This window comes from Delphinus delphis, chromosome 4, assembly GCF_949987515.2.
Source record: "Delphinus delphis chromosome 4, mDelDel1.2, whole genome shotgun sequence".
Taxonomy (NCBI): Eukaryota; Metazoa; Chordata; class Mammalia; order Artiodactyla; family Delphinidae; genus Delphinus; species Delphinus delphis.
In genome coordinates this window covers 90721538-90737022 of record NC_082686.1, presented here as the reverse complement: position 1 = coordinate 90737022, position 15485 = coordinate 90721538, and the positions used below count along the sequence as shown (strand labels likewise).

The window sequence follows — 15485 nt, the reverse complement described above, 5'->3', positions numbered from 1 at the left end:
AACTGTCTGTAAATGACAAAAGACTTAAAAATGACCACGGTTAAATATTTGATGAAAATTCATAATAATGCAATTGATAAAGAATTGTTATTTCTGAGATATACATTTTAAAGTAATAACCAGAATTATGACTTATAATACCAGAACATATAAGATTTTTAGAAATTTCATGTAATGTCTGAAAAATTTCTATTAACATATTTCATATAAATAACCCAAAGAAAGTTTGGTATTAGTTATTTTGTTTGTTTGTTTATACTGCAGGTTCTTATTAGTCATCAATTTTATACACATCAGTGTATACATTTCAATCCCAATCGCCCAATTCAGCACACCACCATCACCACCCCTCCGTGGTTTTCCCCTCTTGGTGTCCATACGTTTGTTCTCTACATCTGTGTCTCAACTTCTGCCCTGCAAACTGGTTCTTCTGTACCATTTTTCTAGGTTCCACATACATGCGTTAATATACGATATTTGTTTTTCTCTTTATCACTTATTTCACTCAGTATGACAGTCTCTAGGTCCATCCAAATCTCAACAAATGATTCAATTTAATTCCTTTTTATGGCTGAGTAATATTCCATTGTATATATGTACCACTTCTTCTTTATCCATTCGTCTGTTGATGGGTATTTAGGTTGCTTCCATGACCTGGCTATTTTAAATAGTGCTTCAATGAACATTGGGGTGCATGTGTCTTTTTGAATTATGGTTTTCTCTGGGTATATGCCCAGTAGTGGGATTGCTGGGTCATATGGTAGTTCTACTTTTAGTTTTTTAAGGAACCTCCATACTGTTCTCCATAGTGGCCGTATCAATTCACATTCCCACCACAGTGCAAGAGGGTTCCCTTTTCTCCACACCCACTCCAGCATTTGCTGTTTGTAGATTTTCTGATGATGCCCATTCTAACTGGTGTGAGGTGATACCTCATTGTAGTTTTGATTTGCATTTCTCTAATAAGTAGTGACGTTCAGCAGCTTTTCATCTGCTTCTTGGCCATCTGTATGTCTTCTTTGGAGAAATGTCTATTTAGGTCTTCTGCCCATTTTTGGATTGGGTTGTTTGTTTCTTTAATATGGAGCTGCATGAGCTGTTTATATATTTTGGAGATTAATCCTTTGTCCGTTGATTCGTTTGCAAATATTTTCTCCCATTCTGAAGGTTGTCTATTCGTATTGTTCATGGTTTCCTTTGCTGTGCAAAAGCTTTGAAGTTTCATTAGGTCCCATTTGTTTATTTTTGCTTTTTTTTCCATTACTCTAGGAGGGGGATCAAAAAAGATCTTGCTGTGATTTATGTCAAAGAGGGTTCTTCCTGTTTTCCTCTAAGAGTTTTATAGTGTCTGGTCTTACATTTAGGTCTCAAATCCATTTTGAGTTAATTTTTGTGTATGGTGTTACGGAGTGTTCTATTTTCATTTTTTACATGTAGCTGTCCAGTTTTCCCAGCACCACATATTGAAGAGGCTGTCTTTTCTCCATTGTATATCTTTGCCTCCTTTGTCATAGATTAGTTGATCATAGCTGCGTGGCTTTATCTCTGGGCTTTCTATCTTGTTCCATTGATCTATGTTTCCAATTTTGTGCTAGTACCATATTGTCTTGATTACTGTAACATTGTAGTATAGTCTGAAGTCAGGGAGTCTAATTCCTCCAGCTCCGTTTTTTTCCCTAAAGAGTGCTTTGGCTATTCGGGATCTTTTTTGTCTCCATACAAATTTTAAGATGATTTGTTCTAGTTCCATAGAAAATGCCATTGGTAATTTGATAGGGATTGCATTGAATCTGTAGATTGCTTTGGGTAGTATAGTCATTTTCACAATATTGATCCTTCCAATCCAAGAACATGGTATATCTCTTCATCTGTTGGTATCATCTTTAATTTCTTTCATCAGTGTCTTATAGTTTTCTGCATACAGGTCTTTTGTCTCCATCAGTAGGTTTGTTCCTAGGTATTTTATTCTTTTTGTTGAAATGGTAAATGGGAGTGTTTCCATGATTTCTCTTTCAGATTTTTCATCATTAGTGTATAGGAATGCAAGAGATTTCTGTGCATTAATTTTGTATCCTGCAACTTTACCAAATTCATTGATTACCTCTAGTAGTTTTCTGGTGGCCTTTTTAGGATTCTTTATGTATTGTATCATGTCATCTGCAAACAGTGACAGTTTTACTTCTTTTCCAATTTGTATTCCTTTTATTTCTTTTTCTTCTCTGATTGCTGTGGCTACGACTTTCAAAACTATGTTGAGTAATAGTGGTTAGAGTGGACATCCTTGTCCTCTTCCTGATCTTAGAGGAAATGCTTTCTTTTTTTCACCATTGAGAATGATGTTTGCTGTAGGTTTCTCATATATGGCCTTTATTAAGTTGAGGTAGGTTCCCTCTATGCCCACTTTCTGGAGAGTTTTTATCATTAATGGGTGTTGAATATTGTCAAAAACTTTTTCTGCATCTACTGAGATGATCGTATGTTTTTTCTTCAATTTGTTAATATGGTGTATCACATTGATTGATTTTCATATATTGAAGAATCCTTGCATCCCTGGGATAAATTCCACTTGATCATGGTGTATGATCCTTTTAAAGTGTTGTTGGATTCTGTTTGCTAGTAATTTCTTGAGGATTTTTGCATCTGTTTTCATCAGGGATATTGCTCTGTAATTTTCTTTTGAGGTAGTATCGTTGTCTGATTTTGGTATCAGGGTGATGTTAGCCTCATAGAATGAGTTTGGGAGTGTTCCTTCCTCTGTAATTTTTTGGAAGAGTTTGAGAAGGATGGGTGTTAGCACTTCTCTAAATGTTTGATAGAATTCACCTGTGAATCAATCTGGTCCTGGCCTTTTGTTTGTTGATAAATTTTTAATCACAGTTTCAATTTTATTACTTGTGATTGGTCTGTTCATATTTTCTGTTTCTTCCTGGTTTGGTCTTGGAAGTTTATACCTTTCTAAGAATTTGTCCATTTCTTCCACGTTGTCCATTTTTTTGGCATAGAGTTGCTTGTAGGAGTCTGTTAGGATGCCTCATATTTGTGCAGTGTCTGTTGTAATTTCTCCTTTTTCATTTTTAATTTTATTGATGTGAGTCCTCTCTTTTTCTTGATGAGTCTGGCTAATGGTTTATCAATTTTGTTTATCTTCTCATAGAACCAGCTTTTAGTTTTGTTGATCTTTGCTATTGTTTTCTTTGTTTCTACTTCATTTATTTCTGCTGTGATCTTTATTATTTCTTTCCTTCTGCTAACTTTGGGTTTTGTTTGTTCTTCTTTCTCTAGTTCCTTTAGATGCAAGTTTAGATTTTTATTTGAGATTTTTCTTGTTTCTTAAGGTAGGCTTGTATAGCTATAAGCTTCCCTCTTAAAACTGCTTTTGCTGCATCCCATAGGTTTTGGATCATCGTGTTTTCATTGTCATTTGTCTCTAGGTATTTTTCGATTTCCTCTTTGATTTCTTCAGTGATCTCTTCGTTGTTTAGTAACATATTGTTTATCCTCCATGTGTTTGTGTTTTTTACCTTTTTTTCCCCTGTAATGCATTTCTAATCTCATAGTGTTGTGGTCAGAAAAGATGCTTGATATGATTTCAATTTTCTTAAATTTACTGAGGCTTTTTTTGTGACCCAAGATGTGATCTATCCTGGAGAATGTTCCATGCACACTTGAGAAGAAAGTGTGATATGCTGTGTTTGGATGTAATGTCCTATAAATATCAATTAAATCTATCTGGTCTATTGTGTCATTTAAAGCTTCTGTTTCCTTATTTATTTTCATTTTGACTGATCTGTCCATTGGTGTAAGTGAGGTGTTAACGTCCCCCACTATTATTGTGTTACTGTTTATTTCCTCTTTTATAGCTGTTAGCAGTTGCCTTATGTATTGAGGTGCTCCTCTGTTGGGTGCATATATATTTATAGTTGTTATATCTTCTTCTTGGATTGATCCCTTGATCATTATGTAGTGTCCTTCCTTATCTCTTGTAGCATTCTTTATTTTAAAGTCTATTTTAAGTGATATGAATATAGCTACTCCAGCTTTCTTTTGATTTCCATTTGCATGGAATATCTTTTTGCCTCCCCTCACTTTCAGTCTGTATGTGTCCCAAGGTCTGTAGTGGGTCTCTTGTAGACAGCATATATATGGGTCTTGTTTCGTATCCAGTCAGCAAGCCTGTGTCTTTTGGTTGGATCATTTAATCCATTCATGTTTAAGGTAATTATCGATATGTATGTTCCCATGACCATTTTCTTAATTGTTTTGGGTTTGTTTTAGTAGATCCTTTTCTTCTCTTGTGTTTCCCACCTAGAGAAGTTCCTTTAGCATTTTTTGTAGAGCTGGTTTGGTGGTGCTGAATTCTCTTAGCTTTTGCTTGTCTGTAAAGCTTTCGATTTCTCCATCAAGTCTGAATGAGATCCTTGCTGGGTAGAGTAATCTTTGTTATAAGTTCTTCCCTTTCATCACTTTAATTATATCATGCCACTCCCTTCTGGCTTGTAGAGTTTCTGCTGAGAAATCAGCTCTTAACCTTATTGGAGTTCCCTTGTATGTTATTTTTTGTTTTTCCCTTGCTGCTTTCAGTGATTTGCACTTCCTGGACTTGGGTGGCTGTTTCCTTTCCCATGTTAGGGAAGTTTTTGACTATAATCTCTTCAAATATTTTCTCTGGTCCTTTCCCTCTCTCTTCTCCTTCTGGGACCCTTATAATGTGAATGTTGTTGCGTTTCATGTTGTCCCAGAGGTCTCTTAGGCTGTCTTCATTTCTTTTCATTCTTTTTTCCTTTTTGTGTTCTGCAGCAGTGAATTCCACCATTCTGTCTTCCAGGTCACTTATCCGTTCTTCTGCCTCAGTTATTCTGCAGTTGATTCCCTCTAGTGTACTTTTCATTTCAGTTATTGTATTGTTCATCTCTGTTTGTTTGTTCTTTAATTCTTCTAGGTATTTGTTATACATTTCTTGCATCTTCTCGATCTTTGCCTCCATTCTTTTTCTGAGGTCCTGGATCATCTTCACTATCATTATTCTGAATTCTTTTTATGGAAGGTTGCCTATCTCCACTTCATTTAGTTGTTTTTCTGGCGTTTTATCTTGTTCCTTCATCTGGTACATAGCCCTCTGCCTTTTCATCTTGTCTTTCTGTTAATGTGGTTTTTGTTCCACAGGCTGCAGGATTGTAGTTTTTCTTGCTTCTGCTTTCTGCCCTCTGGTGGATGAGGCTATTTAAGAGGCTTGTGTAAGTTTCCTGATGGGAGTGACTGGTGGTGGGTAGAGCTGACTGTTGCTCTGGTGAGCAGAGCTCAGTAAAAGTTTAATCCACTTGACTGTTGATGGGTGGGACTGGTTTCCCTCCCTTTTGATTCTTTTGCCTGAGGCAACCCAACACTGGGTCCTACCTGGGCTCTTTGTTGGGGCTTATGACAGACTCTGGGAGGGCTCAGGCCAAGGAGTATTTCCCAGAACTTCTACTGCCAGTGTCCTTGTCCCCATGGTGAGCCACAGCTCCCCCTGCCCACCCGCCTCTGCAGTAGACCCTCCCACACTAGCAGGTAGGTGTGGTTCCATCTCCCCTGGGATCACTGCTCCTTCCCCTTGGTCCTGATGTGCACACTACTTTGTGTGTGCCCTCCAAGAGTGGAGTCTCTGTTTACCCTAGTCCTGTCAATATCCTGCAATCAATTCCCACTAGGCTTCAAAGTCAGATTCTCTAGGAATTCCTCCTCCCATTGCCATACCCCCAGGTTGGGAAGCCTGATGTGGGGCTCAGAACCTTCACTCCAGTGTGTGGACTTCTGTGGTATAAGTGTTTTCCAGTCTGTGAGTCACCCACCCAGTAATTATGGGATTTGATTTTACTATGATTGCGCCCCTCCTTCCTTCTAATTGTGGCTTCTCCTTTGTCTTTGCATGTGGGGCATTGTTTTTGGTGAGTTCCAGTGTCTTCCTGTTGATAATTGTCCAGCAGCTAGTTGTGATTCTGGTGTTCTCGCAAGAGGGAGTGGGAGCACATCCTTCTACTCCGCCATCTTGGTTTAAGAGCACGTTCCTCCACTTTTTGTTTTTGATGTCAAGTTTATCTTTTATCTTGTAAGTCCATTAAAATTATTATCATTATAGTCATTTTTAATACTCTTGTCTTTTACCCTTCATTTATAAGTGATTTGACAACCACCATGAAAGAGTAGAGTATTCTAAATTTAACTATATATTTACCTATACTAATGAAATGTATATTTCCATGTTTTCCTATTCCTAATTAGTATCCTTTCATTTCAGCTTGAAGAATTTCCTTTAACTTATCTTCTAAGACATCTGGTGATGAACTTCTTTATGTTTTGCTTGTCTGGAAAACTCTTAACTCCCTTTCAATTTTGAAGGACAACTTTGCTGGGTAGAGTAGTTTTAGTTAGCTTAGGAGTTTTTTTCTTTCAGCTCTTTGAATATATCATCCCAGTCTCTCCCAGCCTACAAAGTTTCTGCTGAAGAATCTGCTGAAATTCTTATGGAGCTTCCTTGTATGTAACAGTTTGTTTTTTCTCTTGCTGCTTTTAAGATTTTCTCCTTGTCTTTAACTTTGACAGTTTAATTTTAATGTGTCTCTATGTGGGTCTGTTTGGATTCATCTCATCTGGAACCATCCAAGATTCATAGATCTGGATGTCTGTTTCTTTCCCTAGGAGAGGGAATTTTTCAGCCATTATTTCTTTTCTTTTCTTTTCTTTTTCTTCTTTTTTTTTAAAGTGATCTAGTCCTACTGTTTTCCTTTTTCTTTCTTTCTTTTTTTTTAATTGAAGTATAGAGATTTACAATATTTTGTCAGTTTCAGGTGTAGTCATTATTTCTTTGAATAAGCTTTTTGCCCCTTTCTTCTCTCTTTCTTCTTCTTCAGGACCCATATAATGCAAATATTGATGTGTTTGATGGTGTCCCATATGTACCTTACACTATTTTAACTCTTTTTCACTTTTTTCCTTTTTGCTCCTCTGATTCGATGAATTCCACTGCCCTGTCTCCAAGTCCATTGATCCTTTCTTCCACTTGATCTAGTCTTTTGCTGAACCTTCTATTGAATTTTTCAGTTCGGTTATTGTATTCTTCAGCTCTGTGATTTCTGTTTGGTATTCCTTATTTTTCTCTCTCTTTATTGAAATTCTCACTTTGTTAATGTGTTGTTCTCCTGACTTTGGTGAGCAAATTTATGATGGTACTTTGAACTCTTTATCAGGTAAATCAGTTATCTTCATTTCATTAAAGTATGTTTCTGAAGTTTTATCTTGTTCTTTTGTTTGGAACTTATTTCTTTGTTTCTTCATTTTCTCGGATTCTCTGTGTTGGTTTCTGTGAATTAGATGAAACAGCCACTTCTTCCATTCTTGAAGAATGGTCTCATGTGGGATATGAAGCTTATCATTCAGCCCAGCCCTAGCTCTTAGTTGTATCTCAAACCTTTGTGATTGTCCAAGCCTCCTCCTTTTTTTTAGTGGCTCCCAGTAGTTGATGGTATGCTAATACCTGTTAGTGTCCCAAAGGGGAAGATCTCAGTCAACATCTAGATGCAGGCTAATCAGAAACCAAACTCTCAGGGAGCAGCTTTTGAAATATGTAAATAAACAGGGAGAATGCTGAGATGGAATCTATTGGCTTCCCTGATCTCCAGGGAGGATTGCATTCTGTCCCTAGAGCTAAATTAGAAGCATGACCCTCAGGCAGCAACTTTTAAAGTATTCAAATAGGCCTCTTTCAGGGAAAGGCTGGGAGATGGGCATTTTCCTCTGTACTAAGCTATAGGTAGAGAACCAAAGTGAGTCCTCTTGAATCCATTAGGAACTGTTTCTTTGTTGGCTGTAGTGTTGTATATCTTGTGGACACAGCCCTTTTGGCTTTCAGGGCTAGATGTTTTGGGGGTTTGAGCCTTGGATGGAAGTCTTAAAAGTTGGGGTACTAGATGTTGGGTCAAAACCCTTTTCTCCTAAAGGAGAAATTGGGAGTTGGGAGTTCCTTCCCTATTGTATGTCAGTGTGATGGGGTGGGTTTTATGGCAGGAGTGTGTCTCAGCCTCTCTTATTCATTTCAGTGTGGGTTTTTTTGTTGTTCCTCCAACATGTAGGAGTCACTCAGCTGGATTTTTCATAGGGAATTGTTTCATGTAAAGCTGTAGATTCGATGTATCTATGGGAGGAGGTTAATTTAGGAACTTCCTATGTTACCATCTTGGACCACAACCCAGTAAGGTTTATACTCAGTGGTTTCAATGCAGGATTAATTCTATCACTATCTGCCTCTAGGCTTGGCAGGATAATTAAATGAGGTAATGAAATGAGTATAAAGCATTTTGAAAAGAATGGGGCCTTATATAAATATAAGGAAAAGTTACTTTGGCATGCCTGAATAAGAGTGAATTCCAGAATGGTCAAGAAGAGTATGCAGTATGGCTCATCTATTCTCACTGCATGGCAAAGCATATACAAATCTCCCCCTTGCTTATGAAGCTGCAAATAAAGCTGATTTACTTGAAACATTCTATTGTAGGCCAGGTGCCTTGGAAGTCCCAGTATTTGTTGCCAGCTTCTTTTTGAGACATAGCAAGGTGGCTGGTTTATATTTCCAGTTGTTCTAGCTGCCAAATGTCTCAGAAAGCCAAAACAAAACAACTTTCTTCAGCAACACACAGAGAAGTTGCCTTTCTCCTCCCTCCCCGTTCTTTCATTTTAATCTTTTGTAATGTGTGGTTTCCAGATTCCAAAAGTGTAAATGAAACATGTACGTTTTATGGTTTTTATTCTCCAGGGCAAATTGGAAAAAGAAACCATAATGCCTTTTAATCTTCTTTAAACCTTCCTTTTACAAATAATTTATTTCCAAATATCGGTGTTCTTTGCATGATTCGCTTGGGGTGGAGTGGGATAGAAACAGGATTCATATCAACATATTGTATACAATGCTTTTTTCCTAAAGTACAGCGTAATCAAAGTAGATAGTTTCGCGGGATTTTTGTGATCATATGATGGGGATAAAATGCTGCAAAAGTACCTTAGACATTTGGGGAGAAGTGGTTGTTACATTTGGGAGAAAAATACCTCAAAGAAATAAAAGGATCTCAGAGGTGTTTCATTTTCCTACTCCTAAGAAATACATTTCCTCAAGCAGGTAGAGGAAGAACCAAATTGAATTGTACTTTCATCATGATATAAATGGTTCAAACAACTGGGAAATATAACTTTTAAATACTAAATGGAATTTGACCCTTGTTAAATATGTAGATTTGAATATTTAACATCACATTTTCCTTGTAAGTTATTTCTTTTATGTATTCTTTACCATCTCAAGTTAGTGTGATTTCCCCTGTGTAGTTTCACGAGACAATGTTTTCATTCACTAACAACATTTCATAATGCATTAATAACATCAACACAGCCAGATTTCCCTGCGTGCCAGCTTCAGTGTTATAAAAGATGTAGGGACATTTGTTAAACCCAGGTAAATATTAAATATCATTTGGGGATGGGGGGTAACAATGTCATTTGCCACCAGCCCTAAGTTCCTTTGAGATGTATAAAAATGCATATGACTCGTTCAGTGTATTAAGCAGATGCTAGTTCAGCTGTAGTGCATATGCTGGTTTTCAGACACAATTGGAGTGCAGTGGTGGAGACATATGCATGTGTGAAAATTCCAGGTATGAGTTTGGGGGATGCCATTTAATTTTTTTTGAATTTAATTTAAACATTGATCTCCAAGATGTATAAATGATATTAAATTTTGGAAAGCTGATTACAAATATAGCAAAGCATGAAGGAAAATAGTATGTGGATTTGAAAGGATTTTTAAAATTAAATTATATCTTACATGAAATAAATTGATCATTAATTTTGTCTGGAATTTTACTTGGTCCAATAATCAGCTATTGATTTGCAGTTGTTCTTGATTGTTTTATCATGTGACATTCTGAACTGTTTTATAAAGAATTGTTTTGAAGTTTACATATTACAACTCCTTCAACTAGGGAAGCTATTTCTTAATATTCTAGCCCAAAAGGAAGAAAATATTATTTTTCCTTATACTATTCTGAAACATGAAAAATATACTGAAGATTTTTTTTCTTTACAGGAAAACAAAGTTTTAAAAAGTTTTAAAAGAAAAAGAGATTTTATAAAAATAAATTTACCCTCTGTGTTTTCTTACTCCAGATAAGTGTATAAAAGTGTATGAAATCATGGGAAAAAAAAAAACCTTAATATTAATTGCTAGTGTTTTTTTCTTTCTCTTTCAGCTCTCAGGAGAAGTGATTTTACAAATTGCCAACGAACCAGTTCTGCCCTTTAATGCTCTCGATATAGCTTTAGAAGTTCAAAAGAGCCTTAAAGGTAATTTTTCTTTGAATTATAGTAATTTTAGCAAATGAATAATTCTTCAACTAATTGTGAACAAGGAATAGATAAAGTTATCCACTATCTTACTAGCTATGGCAATATAGCATTTCCCTTCCTATAGAGGAGAATCATGAGAAGGGCTTAGAAGAATGTGGGCTACCATGTCAACAAGAATGAGGTATACCTAATATTCAGTTATTTGAAACAAGACTGGCCCAGAAGTTTGTCCTTTGGGATTGGTTTCCATGAAGTATGGGCTGGGTCCATTTGACTGAAGTGTTGGCTCATCCTAGATTAAGGATGACAAAGAGGAAACCAGGAAATTATTTCCACAGTCTCTATTTAAGTTCCTTCCTGTTTAAATCTCTCTCTCTCTCTCTCTACAGAATTCTAATCACCACCTAATAATTATCCTTATTTTCCCTTTATCTATATACAAATCTTTCACCTAAACTTCTAGTTTGTCACCATTCACCAAACACAAAGGGCAGTATTGTAATTAAATAAATGCACCCTCCTTCTCTTCTTTGAGCCACACATCTTACTATCAGATCATTTGAAGACATGTATTTCTCAATATAAAAGCCAATATTTTCACTATAGAACTTAAGCAGTAAATCTTGGAAAATGGATCACTCTAAAGAGCCAAATATTTCTAGTATCTGAAACTCTATTAATTTTATTTTAAAATTTTGACTACCTGGGTTGATTCTTAATCCAGAGACTACTACAAAACAATACTTTTCTCCCTCAGTGATTCTTATTACTTTTATTATAGTGACTGTGTAAAACCATGACCTTGGGCACAATTGAGCTGTTTAGGGCTATTTTGCACCCATACTAAATGGCCTCATATTGCTCTGCTTTTGGTATATTTAAGCTAGTCTCTATTTTTTCTACTTTTGTCAAGCTTCTTCTTTTTATTGTCATGAGTGTCACTATCCGTAGCAATTACTCTGTTCTCCACTTATAATTTTCTATTCTTAGAATATTTCTTAGAAACTGAGTAATCAAATATACGGTATTTTACAAAATAAGAACAATATGGGCATAAATAAAGGGTTAAAGACTTCTGTGAATAATATATTTTTTGCAAGGATTTCTTTTAAGCAACTTTTATTTTTTCTGTAGACTGTTTTGCTTTTCTTTAGTTCTCATTTTTTCACTTTAAAAATTCAGTTGCTACTGCATATACTTAAAACTTACAAAGAACAAAAAGAGGAGACTATTATTTGTATTACATAAAGATTGGTTCATCTATAAAGAATAATTCTCATGCATAGAAAGGAGCCTCAAGGAGTATACTGTGAAATAGAAACATTATACAATAGAATTATGAATGATTTACAAGTTGCTTTTCTGAGTTCAAATCTACATAAATGTTTAATACCATTGTAATAAAGATATGAAGAGATATTTAAAAAATTAAACAAAGCCAGCAAAAACAATAACAATACTGTCATTTTAAATTCCAAATTCTATTTTCTTTTTAAATAATTGGGTTTATTTTTTGAATCCATAAGTAATATTATAGCATTATCATTCCTATATGAGCATTTTAAGTAATGTAGGCTACTTCTGAAGGTCAGAAAAAAGTCCTAAAGGGTCATTGTTAGAATTATATTATTACTCTGTTTCTTTGTGGGTAGATAGGAATCCCTTTGAAAATCCAAAGAAAAGTATGGTCTCTCTCTTCAGAAAATTACACTTGTACAAAAAGCTTTGCATATAACCCCATAGACTTTACAGGATCTCTTGAACCCATTTACTCATTCATTTAACAAATATTGAGCACCTACTGTATGCCTGGTACACTTATATGACCAAAAAAACAAAAACATAAAACCCAGCCACTAAATAAACAAATAAAACAAAATTAAAATCTCTTCTCCTGAGAAACATACATGCATGGTAGAACAAAACTTGCATAAGTCAAAGCAATTTTTAAGTTAGCTTTATGCTCTAACTGTTCCCTAATATCAATCACTTTGGAGTAAATTTGCATTTTCAAAATAAGTGTTAAAGAGCAGAACTGACTGTGGTTGTATCCAGAGGAGAAATTTCGTGTGGGAATATAAATTTGAGAGCTGCCCCAAATGAGATTTCTGAGGGGTTGAGTGCGGATAGAGGACAGAAAAGGTTTAAGATTTCTGGGCACTCCTGAATTTAGAAATTGGGAATAGGGGAATCAGAGGAGGAGACTAAGAAGGAGCAGACAAAGAGTAAGAGACAAACTCGGTGAATGTGATAACCTGAAGCCAAGTGAATAAACGCTTTCAAAGAGGAAGGAGTGATTCACTCCGTCAAATACCGCCACAGGTTAAGAAAAATTAGGACTGAGAATTGACTGCTGGATTTAGCAATTTGGAAGTCATTGGTGAGCTCAACAAAAACAATTTTAGTAGAGTGGTGTAGGGCGCGGTCAGCTAACTGCCACGCAGCAGGAAACTGAAGTAAGCTGAATCATCCTTCCTGTGGCCACTGCGCTTGCGCTAAGTATACTAATGAGGTTTTAAAGCAGCGACCTATCCGATGCTGGCTCACAAGTCGCACCACCGGCGAAAGCCAATCACAGAGCGACACATGTTCTTAATCCCTATATAAGCAGACTGCTATAGGATTGCGGTGTCTTCCTTCCATCTTTCTTCAACCAAGCTGTGCTCCAATAAAGTGTGATACGAGAAGAATCTTGCGTGTGGCGGCTCGTTATTCTGCTGGTCGGAAGCGGCCCGCCGCAGAGTGGTATATGAAACAGTCTGATTAGAGGGGTTCAAAAGAGAATGGGAGTTGATAAATTGGGGACAGGTGATGGTAGATGGAAAGCATGGAGTTGAGCATGGTTAGCATGTTTTTATTTTGATGAGAATGATCGGATGGAGAGTGAAGATTTGATTTAGAAGAGTGAAAGGAGAATTGCTGGAATGATTTCTTTGACTAGAAGCTGCATAAGGTGGAGGACGTTGCCTTAGTTATGAATGTGGTTGTCCACCCATAAAAATGTGAAGGAAGGCAGAGCATATGGCACATGGGTAGATGTGGTGCTGGGAGCTCTTTGCAAGTCTCCTTAGATTGTAAAACACAATAAAATAGTTGTTTGAGAAGGTGGTAGAGTGAATGAACTATGAAAATGGGATTAGTCTTTTGGGCAACGTTAAGCTCTCAAAAGAAATATATTTTACATGAGATAATTCAACATAATTGTGTATCTTTTTCCAGCTTTCAGCTCGGGATTCAGGCATAAAGCAGGCAGAGTTGGATTTAATCAGAGCTAGGTTTTGCTGGGAGAGGGTAATGAACTAGATAAGGTAAGGAAAAATGAGAGTGTCTGCAAAGCAGCATTCATAGCGATGGACTGATGTATCTAAACTGGGTATAGAATAACGCGAGGATGCAAAGGGAAAGAGGGTGAACATGAATAAAGGAGGATGGATAGACTTTATTTATTGGTGAAATCAAAGAATTAAGGAAAAATAAGCTGAAAAGACCAGCAAATGGGATTATTGAAAATTTGACCATGTAAAGAGTGCAGATATTGGTAATGACAGTGTACGGGCTGAGGTATGACCATGGAAGTATGGTAGCTGATCAATAGAGGAAAAGAGGCTATGGAGAAGAGAGGCCAGACTATGTCTACATGGATATTGATATTGTCAAGAACTAAGATAGGAGTAATTTCTTTAAGAGAGAGTGACTGAGCCAGGAGCTAAAATCTTCAGAGAATGAGCAGCAACTTAGAGACACCTCATATTGTTCTTCTATGGCTAGTGGTACAAAGGGTGTGGGAGAAAAAAAGAGCTACCACCTGAGAGGGCTGCAGTGGGAGAAATGTCAACAGGGGAGAGCCAGGTTTCAGTTAAGGCAAAAAGGTAAAGAAAGCGGTCTGAAAATAGATGAGATTAATAATCCTTTCTTTAACAGTTATATCTCAAAGCATGTAATTACAGGGGGAAAAAAACAAACCTCAGTCGTTCTACAATGATTTCCACTGCAGGCCAGACATGGCAAAGTCTAGATGAACCTCTCCCCAGAATCCCAGGTTCTCAGTTGGATAAGCCAGGAGCATTTTGGCTTCTTGCTGTAATATTGGACCGTTTCTTCTTTAGTTGTTAGTTATTTTTGAGTTTTGTTTCTTTTGATGTGAAACTACTTGGGTCTTCCTGTCACTTTCACTCTGAAAGATGTGGCCAGACTTGAGATGTACCCATACTAAAAAGACAAAGCAAAACAACAAAAAAAGTAACCCCCAAAATGGGCAAAAATTATTCTTTTACCATGACCTACATATAAGTATTTGATCAAGGGGATATGAGTTGTCACCTTTAAGCTATACATTTTTGTATTTTAGTTATCATGATTCAAAATTATTTGAATTATCTGTACTATAGTAAAAGGTTATTCAAATATTTGCTAAATTGTAGGTGATTTGTTTTACCTGTTCTATTTTGACTACTTTGGTTTTAACCTTATTTTTAAAATAGAATACTTTAATGTACTAATGTGTAAATAATGGACACCACTTATCAACAACTAAATAAATATTTCAGTTTCAGTTTTAACTACAATGCTAGACGACTTCATTAGCTAAATAGTGTTCCTGTAGCATGTTAAATGAAACATATAATTTTAATGCTTAATACAAGCTTTAATTGTTGATATATTTTCTTATTTTGCTATGGCAGTTAATGGTGATTAGTCTTAAATTCTCAATTACAGTTTAAAAAGAAAGACCTTCAAGGCTGAACTATAAAATACTGTTTCTCCTTACTGCAGAGAGTATAAGTATGAAGGTCTCTGAAACCCAATTGCATTTTCAACAGTGTAATTTTTACCCCTTGACAACCAGCCATCTTGTTTATTTATTACACAGTTTATGGTAGCAGCAGACCATTCTCTATCATTCTCACAACCACCAGAAAAAAGAATAATTTACCAGTGAATAATTTGTTTGAGTTGATTTATTGGTTGGTTCCTGAAAGCTCATTTTGACTGAGTGACCTTGGCTCTTAATATTTGGTCAATGCCAAGCACATAATAGTTAGAGAATGAATATTTATACATGGTGCATGGGGATATAGTGTAAATAGTGACTGATAAGATAACTGACATGCTTCAGATGT

At 36.1% G+C, this 15485-nt stretch overlaps 1 protein-coding gene across 3 annotated transcripts in view; it reads left to right on the top strand.

Annotated features, from left to right (window-relative positions):
• The window catches only part of NAALADL2 (N-acetylated alpha-linked acidic dipeptidase like 2), a 1063610-nt gene that overhangs the window by 950130 nt on the left and 97995 nt on the right, over window positions 1-15485 (top strand). For all 3 annotated transcript variants that reach the window (XM_060011115.1, XM_060011116.1, XM_060011114.1), the window contains one exon: window positions 10269-10362. In XM_060011115.1, coding sequence (XP_059867098.1) covers window positions 10269-10362 — 94 coding nt within the window. The remainder of the gene's footprint in view (window positions 1-10268; window positions 10363-15485) is intronic.